Source organism: Ovis aries, chromosome 15 (assembly GCF_016772045.2).
Source record: "Ovis aries strain OAR_USU_Benz2616 breed Rambouillet chromosome 15, ARS-UI_Ramb_v3.0, whole genome shotgun sequence".
Lineage (NCBI taxonomy): Eukaryota > Metazoa > Chordata > Mammalia > Artiodactyla > Bovidae > Ovis > Ovis aries.
The window spans coordinates 4,956,820-4,978,581 of NC_056068.1; the positions used below are offsets into that span (position 1 = coordinate 4,956,820).

At 35.6% G+C, this 21,762-nt stretch overlaps 1 protein-coding gene across 2 annotated transcripts in view; it reads right to left on the reverse strand.

Moving 5' to 3' along the window:
- The window catches only part of DYNC2H1 (dynein cytoplasmic 2 heavy chain 1), a 388,746-nt gene that overhangs the window by 183,743 nt on the left and 183,241 nt on the right, over window positions 1-21,762 (reverse strand). For both annotated transcript variants that reach the window (XM_060399635.1, XM_004015967.6), the window contains exons 69-74: window positions 20,534-20,677; window positions 15,875-15,964; window positions 5,259-5,324; window positions 3,173-3,223; window positions 2,315-2,392; window positions 394-525 (exon numbers count right to left, since the gene is read on the reverse strand). In XM_060399635.1, the coding sequence (XP_060255618.1) occupies window positions 394-525; window positions 2,315-2,392; window positions 3,173-3,223; window positions 5,259-5,324; window positions 15,875-15,964; window positions 20,534-20,677 (561 nt within the window). The remainder of the gene's footprint in view (window positions 1-393; window positions 526-2,314; window positions 2,393-3,172; window positions 3,224-5,258; window positions 5,325-15,874; window positions 15,965-20,533; window positions 20,678-21,762) is intronic.

Consider the following 21,762-nt stretch of genomic DNA (forward strand, 5'->3'; position numbering starts at 1 on the left):
CCTCCATCCTCTCCAACGCTAAGGTTTGGTCTAGCCAACAGGGACACAAGCTCCCCATTCCTTAGCATAAGGTCTTTCTTTTCCTTAGACAGAACCCTGGGAAATGTGTGAAGAACCTGAACAATAAATACCTTAATCGCTTTCTATACGGATACTCTATTCCAAGATCCCCGTTGGGTCAGAGGCAGGGGGAGTAATAAAAGCTTGGTGGGAAACACGCTGCCCAGAAACACTGTCTGGGATTTCCCTGTCTGGATAGGGTGGCAAGACCAGAGAGCCCTTTCCCACATATGCCCCAAGGTTAAGGGACACCCTATGGACAAAGCTTTCATTTAAACGGCTTCTGAACAACAAGAGAAACATTTAAAACTTTTATGCATTTAGATAATTTACCTGCTGAAATAAAGAAACTTTCTTTATAAGAATAGATGGAAACTCTTGCTCACACATTGAATTATGATAATAGGTACGCCACAAAGCTACATCTTCAAAGCACAGGGTCTGATAAAGACTGGGAAGAGCAATCTAAAAAATAAAAATAAACATATATAATGAGCAACAAACAAATATAAATACAGACATACAAACATACATACTAAATACATACACACACACGCATACTAGAAAACAGTAAGCGGAATTCCTGATAGACACTATGTTTTCTAACTCATTTGGCTTATTCAATCACGTCTAAGTCAGAAACAGTATGGTGCATGTACCTAATCCAGAATTAAAAGCAAGTATTTCTAAAGCAATACGACATCAACTTCTGTACATTAACAAATCTTTTCTCTATGTAAAAACATGTGTACCTATCTCCCCCTTGTGGAGAAAAGAATACTTTCACTAAAACCAAGTAGCAAATTTTAAACACTGCCACAATAAGAGTTCCATGTTAGAGTGTAAAAATATGCCTAGTTACAACTTCAACTCTTTATTTTCTAAGTAACCATAAGTGACTATTATCATTTCATGCCTTAGCTACTTCATCTGTGAAATGGGTAGCAATGTTGCAAATATCTAATGAGAACATCCATTTTTAAATTCTGCATAATACCTCGAACATAAGAAGGTGGGAAGGGGAAAGAAGAGAAGGATAAAAGAGCGGGAAAAACCCCACTAAATTTGGAAAACATATATCAAAGGCATGGACTGTGGTATCAAAATGCTCAAATTAAAATCACAGTTTCAAAACTTCCCAGCTATTTGATCTTGGGTAAATTATTTAACTTGTCTATACCTCAGCCTGCCCTTCTCAAAAACAAGCATAACTATGACCTTTTGAGTATGTTATTGTGATATTAAGTAAGATAATACATCTGAAGTATTTAATGTGATGCCTGGCACATAACAAGTCCTGAAAAATATGTGTGAAATTTAAGTGGAAATTCAGGTTCAAACATTTAGCAATTCACTGCACAGATTCTCATTTCTTATCCATAAAAAGAAAGTTAATAATATCTCCCTTTTAAGATTTGTGTGATAATTAAATAGTTCATTTGAAAATGTTTTATAAACTAAAATGATAATAAAACATTAATATATATTATAAACATTCTCTGAAGAGGAAAACTGCCTTTCCTCAATGTTTTGCATTTCTTTACTTAACAAGAAATTAGTATGTGAAAAAAAATAACTATACTTTTATACGTTAATACAGTTAAGATTTTTTGCCAAGAATAACCTCTCAGTAGATCAATTGTTCAAACAATTTGAACTGTACCATAATGATTAATATTAATTTTTCATTAGGAGCTCATGAAATAGTTCACAGGTCCTGCCCAATAATCCAGAAATACCTTCAAATTCTCACTATTTTTTATAATTATTGATTTTTTGCATTTTAGTAAAGTTGTATAAAAAAAATGTTTCTTACCCTAAGTGAATAGTTGAGTGTGAAAGATATTAAAAGGTGAATAGAAGTGAGAGAAATAATTTGATTTTGAAACCTTTTCAACATAAGTATCATACTGTATTTTATTACTGATCCTAAATTACTCTATTAATAAAGCATTCACATACCATATTAGAGGACATTTCATTTACTTATCTTTCTATTCTCTATAGGTATAAAGCACAGAATCTTGACCATGTGGAGATTCAATATGTTATACAATGAATGAAAGATTCAATTCATTAATTATTCATTACAGAGCCAATCAGAATAATTCTTGGATATTCTTTTACCCACGGATTTTATGTCATTTTCACAGAAATATCAACACCGAGTATGAAGTGGTAGAACATAAAAATATAAACAGAATTAATGTAACTACTAAAAAATTAAATATCCTTCAAAGTAAGAAAGGAATACCTTTAATGTTGCCACTGCCCAGCTTCTTTCCTGATCTATCCAAGATGGAAGTTGATCACGTATTCTTTGTTGAGAGTCCTTTTTAATTAGAGCAATTATTTCCCTTAGTACATTTGGTAAAATTCAGACTTTAAAAAATTTTTGTTAAACTGACCAACTAATTTTATGAACACTACTTTGGTTTTTAAGAAGAACTTCATTCTATGTATTTTTCATTTATATCTATTTTACAAATCAATATGGTAAAATTCTACATAAGGTATAGATAACAATTTAGAAAAATGTAACATTTATTTTCATAATGTTTATTCCTTTGTAAAACTTCAGGAAAACTCAAATGTAATATGAAATTACCATAAGACTGCATTATTTTTTATTATATCTTGCATTTCCAACATAATCTAGGTTTTGCATTATAGTCTGGATAGACTGCTTTGAAGAATAATTTTATCCATTACCTATCGAGGTAGAAAATTACTGGAAAAAAAAGCTAATTTGAATAAAGTTTCAAAAGATAAGTGAAGTAATTTTTAATTTCACTTAGTTAAGAAAACTTTCCTAGCTATCCTACAAGATTTAATTTTCTTAGAGTTTCAAAATACATATACTGAAAAAAGAAACCATATTAATTTCGTATGTTTAATTAAATATTCTCAAAAAAAATATGTCCTCAAGGACAAAAAATATATATCAGTCCATTTTATATTAGGGCAATAGAGGGAAGGACATATTCCTCTAATTAAAATATAATTTCAACAGTAACTTAAAACTACTTTGAAGCAAATTATATTTCATGAAGTCAAAATCAGAATTACTTTCCCTAAGAATGAAATAATAATTTTAATTATTCTAACTTACAACTTTCCGCAACATGTCTCCAACCACCACACCTGTAAATGTATCCCATTCCTATTTAACAAAAATATGAGAAAGACAAAAAGATAAATATTCTAACCATTTAACAAATCTTTTTAAATTTCCCCATAAGATAGCTTACAATTTAGCTTTCTAAAAAACATGGAGGAAAAAACTCCTTTCATATCTTCCCAACTCTTAATATATTATGAGTTTATGTACCTTGCCAATATAAAACATTATGTTGGTAACATACCAACATGAAAATGAAATCTATTAGAATAATTACAAGAAAAAAATATAACCACATTAAACACATGTGAGTCTCAACATCTGAAAATCAAAATGTCTATACAGTTAGCAGTCATTATCTTTAATTTGTCCTATTACATGCTATTCTTCACTAATATATAAGCAGTAAGATGCATCAGAAGCTTAAAAATTGTGTATACTGGGAAAAATAGAGAAAAGTCCCACCATTAACTTATCTTTTCCAACGTATAGGGAGAAGATGGCCATTGCTACTTTTTTTTCCTAATTAACTCATGGAACCAAAATTGATCAAGTGTTACAGAATCTAGAGCTCTTTGAAAATCTATGTCTTCACTCTGGGTTACCCGATCAGATAATTATGGGCACTACCATATTATCTGTTATACATTGGCCAGCATAAGAATAATAGTATTTGAGTGCAATATGAAAAAACTACCAAAGCAACATACTGCCTCTACTCACTCTTCCTACTGGAGTTATACAGTCACAAATAAATAAAATGCAAGTTATTATTACTATTTTATGTGAGTCAAGGAAAAGTGTTCTCTTTTCCCAATGATAATTTATTTATACTTCCAAAGAGAAAACTAAGTCTCATACAACAGAGCTTATTGATCATGATGAAAAGTATACAGGAAGAGGGAAATGCATCAAAGTAAATGGTATAAATAAAAGTAGCCAAATCAAAATCAGGAGAAATTTATACAAGTCAACCAGAGTATGTGGAGTTAGAAAGAAATAGAGAGAGAGCAGTCATATGGAATGGCATGTATTCAGATGAGAAGAACCCAGAGCGTAGTTAAAATCTGATCATAGACTGTTAAAGGTTACCAGGTCACTAGGTCAAAGTGCACTGTCCATATACCATTCCCTGCCACTCTGGCTACTGCAAGCCCACTTTAATGAAAATGGCAGAATAATGAGGAAAATCACTTACAAAGAATTTTTTTAACATTAGAAGTAAATTAGAGATGGATTACTTAGCCCTATCTTAAAGGACATTTCTTTCAAGTCTGAGAGGGGGTTATATGGCAGAGCAGAAATGAAGACATAAACAAAATAAGATAAATTATACATTAAAAGATTAATATAAATCTTCAGACTCAAGAAGGAGGTTTCTGAGAATGACTCACTCTTGTTTCACATGCTGATTCTAAGCATGCCAATGTAAATGATAAACAATGTACTGCTTTACTCATATAGCTTCGTATTTTTATATATCAGCCCCCTGCTTAGATAAGGAAAATAATAAGGCTGATTCTTCTGGTATCCTGGAAAAGTACACTTGTGCTCAGAAAAATCTTGGTAGTACGGCAAGTTAGGGAGAAGGCAATGGCACTCTACTCCAGCACTCTTGCCTGGAAAATCCCATGGATGGAGGAGCCTGGTGGGCTACAGTCCATGGGGTCACTAAGAGTCAGACACAACTGAACGACTTCCCTTTCACTTTTCACTTTCATGCATTAGAGGGGGAAATGGCAACCCACTCCAGTGTTCTTGCCTGGAGAATCCCAGGGACGGAGGAGCCTGGTGGGCTGCCATCTATGGGGTCGCACAGAATTGGACACAACTCAAGTGACCTTGCATGGCAAGTTAGAGTTCTTTCCCTGCCTTATCATTCCTTCAGAATATGTGGCTCAACCACAGGAGAGTAGAACTGGAAATCAGCATCATACACTAAATTTCTAACTAAGTAAACAATGAATAGGCCGATATGGAATTTCCAGCCTTAAGCAATTTCTAATCTAACTAAAAGTCCACCCGTTACCAAATTTCTATGCAACTCATACTATTTTCCTCCTTTTCCTCTACTTACATTTTCTTGAAAAAGTTCAGGATGCATGCCTCGAATGAAATGCAAAGCGAACATCAACTGATCAGCCTGAGAAGAATAACAGATATTATTTTGCTTTTTCTAAATGTCTGTTTTTGGAAAAGCATAGTCCTTAAATTCTGGTTCATAAATTCTGTGCTCTATCATCTAATAATCTACTTTGATCAATATAAAAATGACTATTCAGATGGCATCTACATAGGACAATTCTTCTAAGTTGGCAGTGGAAGTATAGAGAGAGACCTAATATTTAGAAGCAGTGCTAAGGCATAATCAGTGTATATATCTCATTAAAAAAGACAAAAACAACAACAACAACAACAGAACAGGTTTAACTATGAGGTTTAGATTAGACATTATTAACCACATCAACCTCTTGCATTAGTAATCTCCAATTTGTCACTGTGTACGTTATATGCTCATGAACATCCTATATCCCCATAGAATGCAAGAAATTGCATTTCTAGAAATTTGTGCAAAGAGATTACAAATGTACTCTAAATAAGAGATGAGGGTGCTCATCGCAAGGCTTTTTACAGTGGAGGGGCGAACTGAAACAACATGAATGTTCAAAAGTCTATCATGAAAAAAGTCAAACTGAAGTACACAGCATGGTTCATAGTTTATTTAAACAAATATTCTTATATAAACAGACATGCATATATATCTGCAAAAGAAATTAGAAACAGATAATAAAGTTTTTATCAGTGATTTGAGATTACAGTTTAGTTTTGTTTCCTTATTTGATGTATTTTGCAAATTTTATAAAATAAGCTTCGGTCATTTCTGTCAAAGAAAGTAATGAGTTTACCAATATAAACAAAACCATCTGCTAAAGCACCATGTTTCCTACTGAATTCTAATATAAATTTTATTTAGCTTTTTCCATACTGTAAATCATACTTTATATCTAGTATTACAGGTATATATGATTATAAACCTACAAATAGAAGGATATTATGATACAATATATATATATGATACATTCAACAACAACAACAAAAACAACACTCTCCTGTAATCATTACCAGCAAGTAATAGGAAGACTCTACACATGGACATCACCAGATGGTCAGCACTGAAATCAGACTGATTATATTCCTCGTAGCCAAAGATGGAGAAGCTCTATACAGTCGACAAAAACAAGACCAGGAGCTGACTGTGACTCAGATCATCAACACCTTATTACCAAATTCACACATTCAGATATGACCTAAATCAAATCCCTTATGATTATACAATGGAAGTGAGAAACAGATTTAAGGACCTAGATCTGATAGATAGAGTGCCTGATGAACTATGGAATGAGGTTCGTGACATTGTACATGAGACAGGGATCAAGACCATCCCCATGGAAAAGAAATACAAAATGCAAAATGGCTGTCTGGGGAGGCCTTACAAATAGCTGTGAAAAGAAGAGAAGTGAAATGCAAAGGAGAAAAGGAAAGATATAAGCATCTGAATGCAGAGTTCCAAAGAATAGCAAGAAAAGATAAGAAGGCCTTTTCAGAGATCAATGCAAAGAAATAGAGGAAAACAATAGAATGGAAAAGACTAGAGATCTCTTCAAGAAAATTAGAGATACCAAGGGAACATTTCATGCAAAGATGGGCTCGATAAAGGACAGAAATGGTATGGACCTAACAGAAGCAGAAGATATTAAGAAGAGGTGGCAAGAATACATGAAAGAACTGTACCAAAAAGATCTTCATGACCAAGATAATCACGATGGTGTGATCACTCATCTAGAACCAGACATCCTGGAATGTGAATTCAAGTGGGCCTTAGAAAGCATCACTACAAACAAAGCTAGTGGAGCTGATGGAATTCCAGTTGAGCTATTTTAAATCCTGAAAGATGATGCTGTGAAAGTGCTGCACTCAATATGCCAGCAAATTTGGAAAACTCAGCAGTGGCCACAGGACTGGAAAAGGTCAGTTTTCATTCCAATCCCAAAGAAAGCCAATGCCAAAGAATGCTCAAACTACCACACAATTGCACTCATCTCACATGCTAGTAAAGCAATGCTCAAAATTCTCCAAGCCAGGCTTCAGCAATACATACCATGAACCTCCTGATGTTCAAGCTGGTTTTAGAAAAGGCAGAGGAACCAGAGATCAAATTGTCAACATCCGCTGGATCATGGAAAAAGCAAGAGAGTTCCAGAAAAACATCTACTTCTGCTTTATTGACTATGCCAAGGTCTTTGACTGTGTGGATCACAACAAACTTGGAAAATTCTGAAAGAGATGGGAATACCAGAGAACCTAACCTGCCTCTTGAGAAATCTGTATGCAGGTCAGGAAGCAACAGTTAGAACTGGACACGGAATAACAGACTGGTTCCAAATAGGAAAAGGAGTACGTCAAGGCTGCATATTGTCACCCTGCTTATTTAACTTCTATGCAGAGTACATCATGAGAAACGCTGGACTGGAAGAAACACAAGCTGGAATCAAGATTGCTGGGAGAAATATCAATAACCTCAGATATGCAGATGACACCACCCTTATGGCAGAAAGCGAAGAGGCACTAAAAAGCCTCTTGATGAAAGTGAAAAAGGAGAGTGAAAAATTTGGTTTAAAGCTCAACATTCAGAAAATGAAGATCACGGCATCTGGTCCCATCACTTCATGGGAAATAGATGGGAAACAGTGGAAACAGTGTCAGATTTTTTTTTTTTGGGCTCCAAAATCACTGCAGATGGTGACTGCAGCCATGAAATTAAAAGACGCTTACTCCTTGGAAGAAAAGTTATGACCAACCTAGATAGCATATTCAGAAGCAGAGACTTAACAATGATTTTATAAAGAGGAAAACAATAATTCAAGAATAAACTTAAAAATATAGTTTACTGACAGAGAGAGAACACATTATTTCCAATTATACAGAAGCAAAATCAAGAATGAATTTAATCAAGCTTAAGAATTTTCTGAATATTTGTTTAAAAAAAAAAAACCTGTCAATAACCAGGGTTTAAAAATAGTTTGTACCTACAATATCCTTGGATCTACACAGCTTATGAGTCAGAAAATGTGGGTATTTTACTTTAAGTTAAATTTATATCAGTCTGCTTGGGATCTGTTACAAAATAATTAAATATCAAGAGAATACGTAATAAGGAAAATTTCAACTGATCATCTACATAATTAACTAGCTGAAAGAAAAACAGTAAGAAAAGTAGGCCAACTGGATGATACCACCATGCCAGCACACACTCTAGTCAAAATTCCAAAAGAGCCTGTTAGAACAGGATAAATACGAGGGAATCTCAAAGTTTACTTTGCAGCTGATAAAAGAAAAATCACATTTCCAGATATAATGGTTTGTTTTAATGACATCCTATTACCAAGACATCTTTGACATCATGAAAAATGGGTTTGAATTATAGCTACAACACCTACTATATCTGAGCACCCTAGAGAAAGGTTAGATCTCTGTATCTTGGTTTCCTCCCTTATAAAACAGAACTGCTAAAGGAATCAATTAACAATATGTTAAAGGCACTTAGTTCCCGGAACACTGTAAATTTTAAAAGGCGACAGGTAAAAACTACCTGCTTTACAGTAATAAGATATACTACATAATACTGGAAAGGAAATTTATTTCAAAAATATTTCATAAATCCCATAAATCTCAGAGACTAGTAGTGAACAGTATTATTCATTCATTTGACTTATATTTTACAATATTCGTTTCTTTCAAATATGTTTAATGAATAGATGTTACCATATGAAGAAAAGTCTTGTTTTAATCTCAAAGAAGTTGATACAGGATAGATCTTAGGCACTCACAAGTGCCTAAGTTTGTGCCTGAACCTAAATCATACATTTTTATAAAGCAGTCCATGCACATTCACCTACACTTCCAGAAATTCTAAAGTGTTATACATAATACTAAAAGTTTTTAGTTTATCAACACAGAAGTATCTAGATTATCGAGAGTCATTTAATAGTCACAGGTTATATAGTTTCTAAACATGCAACCAGAGAATTTCCACATTTTAAGAAAACCCTTTTTAATAGGAAAAATGCAATTCGAATTAAATGATATGTAAGATATACAATCATGACATGCTATCAATATTCAAAATCAATGAACTAGCAAATTCATTTGAAGAAAGAGACGAGGTAAGCTGTATAAGCACAAGCTTAGAAGCACTTTCCTTGAAAAAATTTCCATTCATTCATCACCAGACAGTCTTCCTCTACCACTTCAGATCTTATAGACATACTTCCACGAGGACAGGGAACACCAAAATTCATATACTCCCCACAAATTTCCTTAAACTCTTTTCCCTACTCTTGCCCAGTAGAGTTGGATATTATTTAACTTTCCTACAAATTCCATTATTTTGTATCTATTCCAAGCAATAAACTGAGACGAAGAAATGATGTGTAAAGGTATTAACTTGGACACAGTTTTGCTATAATCATCATAAACACATTTGGGGGAGTCAAATGTGTTGCTTATCCTAGAATTGTCTAAAGTACTTAGGTTACTAAAATAAACACTTTTGACCTCATGAAGAAAAAAAAAGAAAGATACAGCAAATAATCAAAACTGAAAGTACCAGACAATTTTCTCCATTTGGCTTATAGTTTATTAAAATTCTAAATTTTCTACTACAAGTCAATCATTTTTCTGTTCCAGGTCAAAATGCTTTCACTTCACTGTGATGTGAATACTAACAATCCTCTATTTCAAGAGTATATTGTTGTCACATTACCACCACTAACACAACAGCAAATGAGCATGAGAGAAGCTCTGGCGCTCAGTTTAATGTGACGCTGACTGCTAAAAACCCCCAAACTTTCACTCAAATATGAAACTGTTTCCATCCTATGTAAGCTTAGAGTGCTAAATCTTGAGAATGTTTTACCACCTCATTTTTGTAATTGCTGTGCTTTCTGCATTTTTATTCACCACTGAAACTATGGAATGCTGAATTCACTATGAATAGATTTAATATTATTCATACAAAAATAAGGATTTTATAAAACAGATATTCCATCATCAATTAAAAACCTGTCTTAAGAATTACAAACTACAGCCCTTTTTAAAATAATTTCAACTGCTTACAACAAAAAGTATTATCAAGACAGCTAATGAAAAATTCCAGTTGGGTACTAAATGTTGAGGATAGTAAGCCTATAACCCCTCTCGTAGTGCAACAAAATGCTGGCTTTAAATCAGTTGGCACTGAAAAGCTTACTGCATCACTCTCTAATTACATTATTAAAATAGGACAAAAAGGTTCAGATCTCATCAGTAAATATAATGCATCACTAAAAGTAAAATAAGAACATATATTCCCTGGAAAATACAAACGATTACAGCTACACTCAGGAGGACTTGCTGGGCCCAGAGCCCAGGGCTGCTGCGGGCGCTGGCCCTCTCTATCCCTCAAGTGCCCTTTAGCTTTTTCACACTCCCTCCTAGGGTCAGACACTATAGCATGAAGTGCTGTACCAGGAGCCCCTACCCTCTTGGTGACAGCATCAGCAGCAATGAAGTAACTCCACGTTTCACTATCCCCGATCAGTCACCACTCTAACCACCCCAGGCCATCCCGGGGCCACCCACAGCTTGGGGCTCCCGGGTGCACTGCAGCAAGGCCTCTGGCGGAGTCAAGAGAAACAAGAGCGGCCAGAGCAGGAAACCTCAATGCACATCGACTGCTGAAGAGCAAGTGTGTGAGCACAGACATTCAGACCAGCCCTGCTAGACATGAAACTGCATTGCATTTGGCTCTGGTTCTGAGATGAATCATTAAGTGAATGAGGATGGCAGAGTCTCTGGGAAAAGTCCTTCTGCTTAGGGAGGAAGAGAGGTAAGAGGAGAGAACACAAGTTCAGGGTATTCCTAAACTTGGTCAGGGGAAAGGGAGGGGAGAGGGCCAAGGGAGGAAGGGGGACAGAAGAGGCATTTTAAAACACACACTGACAACATGCAGAAACCTTGAAAACATTATGCTAAGTGAATAAGGCAGTTACGAAAGACAAATACGCACCTGACTCAACTTACATGAGATACTAAGAGCAGTCAGAGTCATAGAAAGAGAAAGCAGGCAGTGGTTGCCAGGGGCTGGGGGATGGGCAATTGTTTATTGGGTAGAGCATTCCAGTTTAAGACAAAAACTAATTATATAAATTATATAATACAGAGATCAAAAATAAGTCAATGATTAAAAATAAAATATTAAAAGTAATTAAAGTAGACATTCTATAAAGCAAAACTTATTCTTTAAAACACAAATAGGCAAATATGGCAAGTAAGAAAGGTAAAAAATAAACAACTTTAAAAATAAAAGGACTCTCAAGAGTCTTCTCCAACACCACAGTTCAAAAGCATCAATTCTTCGGTGCTCAGCTTTCTTTACAGTCCAACTCTCACATCGATACATGACTACTGGAAAAACCATAGCTTTGACTATAGGAGATTTGTCGGCAAAATGATGTCTCTCTTTTTTAATACACTGTCTAGGTTGTCGTAGCTTTTCTTCCAAAGAGCAAGCATCCTTTAATTTGGTGGCTGCAGTCACCACCCAAATTGATTTTGGGGCCCAAGAAAATGAAATGTGACACGTTTCCACTTTTTCCCCATCTATTTGCCATGACGTGATAGAAGCAGATGCTATCATCTTCATTTTTTTAATGTTGAGTTAGTTCTAAGCCAGCTTTTTCACTCTCCTCTTTCACCTTAATCAAGATGCTGTTTAGTTCCTCCTCACCTTCTGCCATTAAAGTGAATTTTCTAGCTTTTTCTATGATCCAGCAAATGTTGGCAATTTGATCTCTGGTTCCTCTGCCTTTTCTAAATCCAGCTTGAACATCTGGAAGTTTTCAGTTCATGTAATCCTGAAACCTAGCTTGAAGGATTTTGAGCATAATCTTGCTAGCATGTGAGATGAGTGCAATTGCATGGTAATTTGAACATTCTTTGGCATTGCCTTCCTTTGGAATTGAAATGAAAATTGACCTTTTCCATCCTGTGGCCACTGCTGAGTTTTTCAAATTTGCTGGCATCATGAGTGCAGCACTTTCACAGCATCATCTTTTAGGATCTGAAACATCACAGCTGGTAATCCATCACCTGCACTAGCTTTGCTCATAGTGGTGCTTCCTAAGGCCCACCTGACTTCATACTCCAGTATGCCTGGCTCTAGGTGAGTGACCAGATCATGGTTATCTGGGTTATTAAGAGCTTTTTTGTTTAGGTCTTCTGTATATTCTTGCCACCTCTTCTTAATCTCTTCTGCTTCTGTTAAGTCCTTGCCATTTTCGTCCTTTGCATGAAATGCTTCCTTAGTATCTCCAATTTTCGTAAAGAGATCTCTAGTCTACCCTATTCTATTGTTTTCCTCTATTTCTTTGCGTTGTTCACTTAAGAAAGCTTTCTTGTCTCTCTATTATTCTCTGGAACTCTGCATTCAGTTTAGTATATCTTTGTTTTTCTCCTTTGCCTTTCAGTTCTCTTTTCTCTGCTATTTGTGAGGCCTCCTAAAACAACCACTTTGCCTTCTTGCCTTTCTATTACTTGGGGACGGTTTTGGTCACCGCCTCCTGTACAATGTTATGAACCTCTGTCCATGACACTGGACAGGCACTCTGTCTACCAGATCTAATCCCTTGAATCTATTTGTCACTTCCACTGTAGAATCAAAAGGGATTTGATTTAGGTCATACCTGAATGGCCTAATGGTTTTCCCTACTTTCTTCAATTTGAGCCTGAATTTTGCAATAAGAAGCTGATGATGTGAGCCACGGTCAGCTCCCAGTCTTGTTTTTGCTACTGTATAGAGCTTTTCCATCTTTGGCTTCAAAGAATATAATCAATCTGATTTTGGTACTGAGCATCTGGTGATGTCCATGTGTAGAGTCTTCTCTTGTGTTGTTGGAAGAGGGTGCTTGCTATGACTGGCGCATTCTCTTGGCAAAACTATAATTACTTTAAATGTAAGTAGACTAAATGCTCCACTTAAAGGCTGTAGAGTGGCTGAATGAATGAAAAAACAAGGGCCATGTATATGCTGCCTACAAGAGACTCACTTAAGAACTAAAGACAAATAGACTACATTGAAGAGACAGAAAATCTACTCCATGAAAATAAAGCTGAACTATCTTTAAAACATAATTTTACAGACTTTAAAACAAAGACTGTAACAAGGGACATAAAGAGACATTGTATGTGCATGCTAAGTCTCTTCAGTCAGGTCCAGCTCTTCACGATGCTATGGACTGTATGTAGCCTGCCAGGCTCCTCTGTCCATAGGATTCTCCAGGCAAGAATACTGGAGTAGGTTACCATGTTCTCCTCCAGGGATCGAACCCACATCTCTTATGTCTCCTGCATAGCAGATGAGTCTATACCACTAGCACCACCATAATGATAAAGGGATCAATCCAATGAGCAGACATAACAACTTTAAATTGTTATTTAAAAAATGGACAGATGATTTAAATAGACATTTTTCCAAAGAAGACAAACGATTTCAACAGACACATGAAATGATGTTCAACATCACTAACCACTGAGGAAAGACCAATTAAAACCACGAAGAGGTACTACCTGACATCTGTCCAGAGTGACTATGATCAAAAAGACAACAAATAACGAGGGTTCACAAGGATGTGGAGGAAACAGAACCCACACTGTTGGAAGGATTGTAAATTAGTACAGCCACTATGGAAAACAGTATGGAGGTTCTTCAAATGCTAAAAATAGAACTGTCATAGGATAGTGCAATTGCACTTTGGGGATATTTTTCCAAAAAAAATAAAAACACTAATTTGAAAAGATGCATGCTTCTCTACGCTCAGTGCATTATTATTTACAAAAGCCAAGACATAGAAGCATCCTGAAGCATCCTAAGTGTCCATCCAAAGATGAATGGATAAAGAGGTGTTGTATATATGGGGTGGGGGGAACATTCTCAGTTATGTCCAGCTCTTTGCAACTCCATGGACTGTAGCCCATCAGGCTCTTCTGTCCATGGAAATTTCCCAGCCAAGAATACTGGACCAGCTTGCCACTTTCTTCACCAGAGGAGCTTCCTGACCCAGGGATTGAACTTGTGTGTCTGTTGCATCTCCTGCATTGGCAAACAGATTCTTTACCAGCTGAGCCACCATTTGGTATATATGTGTATGTATGTATACATATTTGCATATATGAATATGAAGAGAGAAGAAACAGACTATAAGGACATATCGAACGTTAAAGTGATTTACTCTAATGAAGGACTGAATTGGAGGAGAGTGCCTGGTGTGCTGCGATTCATGGGATCGCAAAGTCGGACATGACTGAGCAGCTGAACTGAACTGAAAATAAGTGTTTACAGATTTTTCTATATGGCTCATTAAATTTGAAACATTTTATGAAAATATTTTTAAATTTTGTGTAATTAAATTTTACAAAGTTTTATATGAGGCAGTGGATTATAGAAAATGTTTAAATATCTCGTGAACCTATAACCAATGAAGCTACTGACATATCATCCTTATATCTAGGATCATAACCGGTGACAAAATGGGCTTTGAGATTATTCTCTTACAATTCCTCCTTTTATACAAACTAAAATTGAAGGCTGAATGGTTGATTTTTAGAATGACAGTAAGCTATGAGTCCTTTCAAAAATATATATATATCCCCAATTTTCATTAGAGAAGGAATTCTGCAGAAATGCTCAACTATAATTCTTCGAATTTCCAATAACATTCCTTGTCAATAAACTCTTTGAAGGGTTTATTCTCTGTCTAAAGTAAACATCTTCAATAAACTCACTCTAATCATAAAAACTACTATCTCGTGCTGAAAAATATAAAAAGTGTATCTTTTTCAAGATCTTCTAAGAAGTCTGTATAATTGGACCATAGTAACTCTATTTCTCTCTCATAGTTAACTGCCTTTACAAAGTGCTTTTTTAAAAATCATGTCTCAAGCTATTCCCAAGAACTGATTTTTTTTGATAAAATAATCCTATGTGCAAACCTTCTGTATTTTCTATAATATTCTAAAATTTCTAAAAATGATTCATTGTTTATTCCTCTGGTTGCCTTGCAATTTGAAGACGTCTATGACAGATTTCCTTCAAAACACAGAATCATGCATTAGTTTACCTTGTAACGCAGGGAAAGTTTTGTTCCCCAGCCCAGGCGACATCTGGCAGTGTTGAGGTATTTTTGATTGTCATAATGGGGAAAGGGAATGCTAATGGTACCAGAAGGTAGAGGCCAGAGGTGACATTAATACCATAACATGCACAAAATGACCCCCCACAACAAATAACTATGTGGCCCAAAATGTCCTGAGTACTAAGACTGAGAAACATCTGCTAGAAGATGATCTACCTAGCCCACCCTCGTTCCCTCCCCTCTGGTCACTGACAAGTGCAGGGCTAAGCCAGCTAGTGAAGCTGTCACTCTTCTCTCCACTACATCCTGAGTACTCGAAGACATTCTGGAAAAATATCAGAAATGTCAATTCTAATACCTTTCCAGTAGGTAAAAGGATGTATAATTTAATATAATTTAACCTAATACTGTATTAAATAAAGGTTCAGGTAATATTTTATAAATGAAAGACAATATTTCTTACCTTAAATAGACAACGACATATATATTCATAAACCATATGTTTTAATGAGTTGATAAGAGACTTAATCCTCTGTTCTGTATTTTCAGAATCCTGCAGATGACAATTTGAAAATTGAGAAACCATTAGGAAACTCATGAACATTTAAAAAGTACCTTACAGTTTAATTATGCTTATAAACTGCTGTTCCACACTCAAAACTGATTCTGGAGCAATTATCTTCATCAGTCAGACTCAAGGGACTAAACAAATAAATATACTAAATTTCTACATTAACACAATAAAAAACTGATATTTTTTAATGTATAGAGTTGAAGCTTTCAATAAATGAAAATTATAATCAATTATAATATGAATTGAATTTGGCCTACCATTTTTAATTTCTACTGGCATTAAAAATACTGCATCAACCTGGGTTAAACTCATTTAATGACCTGTATTATAATTACCAATCCAGTCTCAAAATAGTATGACCAGAACCATACTATAAAGAATTTTCTTATCCCCAGCATAAGAACCTAAATAATCTTAAATCTTGCTCATCTTTCATGAATTTGAAATTTAAGGTGTCAAAATTCATATAAGTTTTAGTTTTTTACCTATTTCTGTACTTTCACTATATATGATTGCCATAATTTGAAAAATATCACTAATGGCTATTTTATTTGATTAATGAAAAATGGCTTGGGTTAGGAATAGTGGACAAGGATGGTATAAAAGCTGGCCTTTTCCCTAACTGTAATACGAGCATTACATCTCACTTTATTCAGGGTACATTTGGAGACTACATGCCTTGTAAAATTCAATCCTGGTATAACATTTAGACAAAATTTGCTTACTTCCTTATGATGATAACAGACAAGAAAAATAACCAAGCAAAATATTTAGAGAAGTACACCCAGAATGAGAAATAAAATGTGTGAAATTAGCAGAAAATATTGTGACCTGGGACACAGATATAGCAAACATAGGTTTCTGACCTTGGTTTCAAGCTTCTGGTTAGTAGCATGTTCTAACCAAGAGAGCTCATTACTCACAGTTCACATCACAAACACTCTTGTTAATTCTACTATTTAATAACAAAGATCATATGTGAAATTAAAACTGGGATCCACTAAAAAACAAGCTAATGTGAGACAGAATACAGTACCTACAAGACAGAGTAGATTTTCAAATCAATGGAAAACAAAATTTAAGATTATATTACTTTTTTAAATAAACTCAAATGCCCACCTAAACACACAGGTGCAAATACACATACATACATATTCAAAGGTAAATGTTATTCAACAGCCATATTATCACAGAACTATTGTCACTGACAAAATACCAAGCTATAAGCTTTTCTAAACAGTATAAAATAATCAGTATTTTTATTAAATTTAGACCTTGCAATGTGTTTTCCAGTTCTTATATTTCATGTGATCACTGAATTTTAACATAAATACCTTTTTACTAAAAGATAAAAATCAATTTTAAATGAACTTTCTACTATACACTCTCAAGTTTTATAAAAAATTATTAATGGAAAAGAAGTATAATATAAATGACTCTTTAGTTTTACTTGTTGACACAGTAAATTAGAAATAAGGTCAATATGTCGTGAATGAGCTCTCACAAACTTCACACTATTGTTTTTGTAAAACTCTTCTACCAACACAATATTATAAACGGTATAACTAAAGTTAACAATTAAAACTCAAAATTCTTTAACACATTTAAGTATTCTGCAGCACAACCCTGCAACCTGAAACCTAGTCTTTGTCCAAAGGACATTATGAATATATGTGGGAGAAATGCTTATCTTATTTTCCAGGAGTGATACAATAGATTTTACTAAAAACGCCTACCTCCAAAATATAAGTTCTTTGTCAGCTGTCATTTTATTTCAAATCTGAATGTAAGAACTTTAGATGATTTATTTTAGTGGAAAAGACATTAGTAAACCTTAATCACGTACTCAAAGATTTTCTGAAATAATTTATTAATGAAAATATTAATAGTCCCGCCAATGAAGACAATACTTTTTCTTGATTTATGCTCCAGTATATCACCCGTGCAACTAGAAAATGCCTGCCATATGCTAAGTTTGCAGTAAATATTAATTGAATGTCTTTCCTCAGAAAGACAGACTTAAGTAAACCTACTTGGATATGAAAATCTGCTCCCTAATTTATCTAAAAGAATAAACTATTTGCACCCAAAATATAATCCTAAAAATATTATATTAGTATTATATCAAACATAAAAACTATAAAAAACAATTTTTGAATTTGGTTTCATAAAAAATATTATTGAAATAAATTAAAAGCAAACAATAAGCCTAAATATTAGTAACATATGACAAAGATTTAATGTCCTTAATATATAAGAATCTCTTATAAATCAAATTTCAAAATACTAACAGAATATAAAAAATCATAATTCACCAAAGAAAAAACACAAATAATCTGGTTTCTACAAGTGATTTTACCTTACAAATGGCTAAAGACTTTCAAATATAGTGAAATATTTTTCAATTACCTAATAGGCTAATTACTAAAAGATATATAATATCCATTTTTGCTTAGTGAAAGTGTTAGTCATTCAGTCGTGTCCAACTCTGTGCAACCCTATGAACTGCAGCCTGCCAGGCTCCTCTGTCCATGGGATTCTCCAAGCCTGAATACTGGAGTGGGTTTCCATGCCCTTCTCCAGGGGATCTTCCCAACCCAGGAATTGACCTGTATTCTGGTTCTCCTTATTGCAGGCAGATTCTTAACCATCTGAATAAGGAATGATGGAAAAAGGTCCCTGTTGTTGTATTATTTTAATACACCAACAGCATATATTTCCAAAGGATGATTAGACACTATTTGTCTAAAGACTTACGTATATGCATTTTTGTCCCAACTATCCAAGTCCAGGAAGTTAACTAGGAAAATAGAGAAACAAAACACTAGGGAAAAACAATCCTATAAGTGTCTAGCTATTTTAAACATAACCCACAAATTCTTTGACGTCTGTCAGGAGGTGAAGTCCCTCCCTTTCCCCTTCTTAAATCTGGGCAGGCTCTGACTGCTTCAACCAAAAGAATACAGCAGAAATGACCCAAGGTTGGGTTATAAAGTGGGAGGTGGGAGGAGGGGTTCAGGATTGGGAACACGTGTACACCCGTGGCGGATTCATGTTGATGTATAGCAAAATCAATACAGTACTGTAAAGTAAAATAAAGTTTAAAAAAAAAAAAAAACCCACAATTCAGTTTCTGCCTTTTCCACTGGAATTAATGTTTGGTATCTCAGTGTGCACTATGAGAAACTCACCTACTCTGCACTGTGAGGAAACCAAGCCTCACACAGAGGTGCCGCAGTCTGCAGCCCGCCATCAGGTCCACCCGCCCCCGCCCCAGGGGCCTCTCTGAACCCACTCCCTCTCAGTTCCTCCCAGCCGAGCCCCAGGCCCTGTGAGGCAGCCATAAGCCAGCCCTGCCAGGCCCTGACCAAATTCCCCACAGAATCGATTAGCATAAAAGGAACACTGTTTAATCTGCCAACTTTAGATGTAAACACATATTCAGCAGAGATAACCAGAACACTCCACAGGAGGTAGTTAAATAAAGGATACAACTTCAAAGGAGATGGAAATGGCAACCATTCCAGTACTCTTGCCTGGAAAATTCCATGGATGGAGGAGCCTGGTAGGCTACAGTCCATGGGGTCGCACAGAGTCAGACACAATTGAGCGACTTCACTTTCTTTCTTTCTACTTGCTTTGGAGAAGGAAATGGCAACCCACTCCAGTGTTCTTGCCTGGAGAATCCCATGGACAGAGGAGCCTAGTGGGCTACAGTCTATGGGGTCACACAGAGTCGGACACGACTAAGCAACTAACGCACACACATACGGCCTCAAAAGTTCTCAAAAACATCGTGTAGGTTTATATTTATGGACATGAAAATTGTGTACAATATATTTTTAAAGCACAGTATTATCCCTTTTGGGTAAACTTATGTGTATTTTTTAACATATTCCCTCCATTAGAATACAAACTTGATAAAAGAGTGTATATTCCTGTATTTCCATTTTCTAGAATACCTGTAACACACCTCAGTCTCAAACAACAAGTGTGTGCTCAGTTGCTCAGTCGTGTCCGACTCTTTGCAACCCCATGGACAGTAGCCCATTAGGCTCCTCTGTCCATGGAATTCTCCAGGAAGAATCGCTTTGCCATGCCCTCCTCCAGAGGATCATTCCAACCCCAGGATCAAACCCAGGTCTCCTGAATTGGCAGGCAGGTTCTTTACTGCTGAGCCAAATGGGAAGCCCCCAAACAACAAGGGTATATTATGAAATTTTAAATGTTGTTTTCCCCAGGTAATGAGATTATGTGGTTAATTTCTGATCTTCCAGGTTTTTTTATGATCATCTTAGAACATAATCATTTGTTAATTTATAATCATAAATCATTTCCATTAAGAGGGCTGTCACATTGGGACAGTTTGTTAAAAACACAAAATGCAACTAAGGAACCAACTTCTTTTAAATATAGTTTAAAGGTGTTATATTTGGTCTTGTGAAATGTAATTCTAAGCAACTTCACTCAAGAAATTATTATAAATTTAGCACCTAATAAAGCGATCTCTCTTATTCAGTCTCAGCTATAGGGTAACCACCAGCATACCTGTTTGTTTTGCAGAGCTCGCTGGAAAAGTCGGAGAAATGAAGCCAAGCTAAAGCGATACATGTTGTTAATTTTGGACAAGTCAGAGATAATGAAGTACATCTTGCTGGCACTCTCAGCCAGAGGGAGATAGGCATCCCGCTCCTGTGAAACAAGGCGGGGTGGAGGGGGGGATAACACCTTAGTACCAGTGTTCACGGCCACCTGCAGGCTCCTGTGCACATCCTTACTCTGCCAACACACAGACAACGAACACAGATGAACCACAGAAGCCCACAACTCAGACATCTAATCCAGCTTTTATATTTTCACACTTCTGTACTTTTATGAAACTACATCAATGTATTCTAAATACATCTCTACTCTGATTACAGAGCAGTACAAGGGATGGTTTTACTGAAGACCAAGCACACTTGCATTAGGAGAAAGAGGTAAACACTTGTATTGGGGTAAGATGAAATGGTAAACAGCTGTGATTAGAGGCCACGTCGGTCATGTGAGACAGCATGGCACTACGGCTATCCCTGAAGTGGAGAAAAGTCAGAACAATGAACGTAGCATGTGGGACTGGTACCAAAAGAATACTGATGGACACAGAGGTAGAGAAGAAGACTGCAACTGAGGGCCCACATTAAGATAATAGAGCACCTAGCATTGTCCAACATAAGCATAAAACGAACCAATATGTTCTTATTGGGCTTTCGTTCTGACTGAAGGTAAAGGATGATAAAGATGAAAGAATCATAGGATTAAATGGCCTTGAGGTTATGAATGGAACTCTGAGAAAGTTATCTATGTCACTCTGATCAAAGAAACAGTATTACAAATATTATATTGGCAAAATTATGTGCGTGACTCACGGATGCCTGTTCAGAAAGAGAATGCACAGAAAGGTCAAAATCCTTCTGGTAGAGAGTGACAGTTATGACATCTGCCATTTTAGTAGTGGTAGAGAAGGTGGGATGATTAGTCTGAAAAGAGGCTCTAAGCCTGTTCTAATTCTGGTTTCAACAGAGCGCTTTCTCAAGGGAAGAAAGAAATCTATGAATGTGCACAATTTGAGCAAGAACTGAAAAACACCTAAAATAAAATTTGGAAAAGTCGTTCAAGGAAATAGGAAAGAATTAAAGGATGTCAGCAAGGGACCACGTCAGGTTGGAGACTTGAGAATTCACATTATCATTCACCTTTATTGCTTTTCCTCAGCAGATCTGTCGCCAAATATAGGA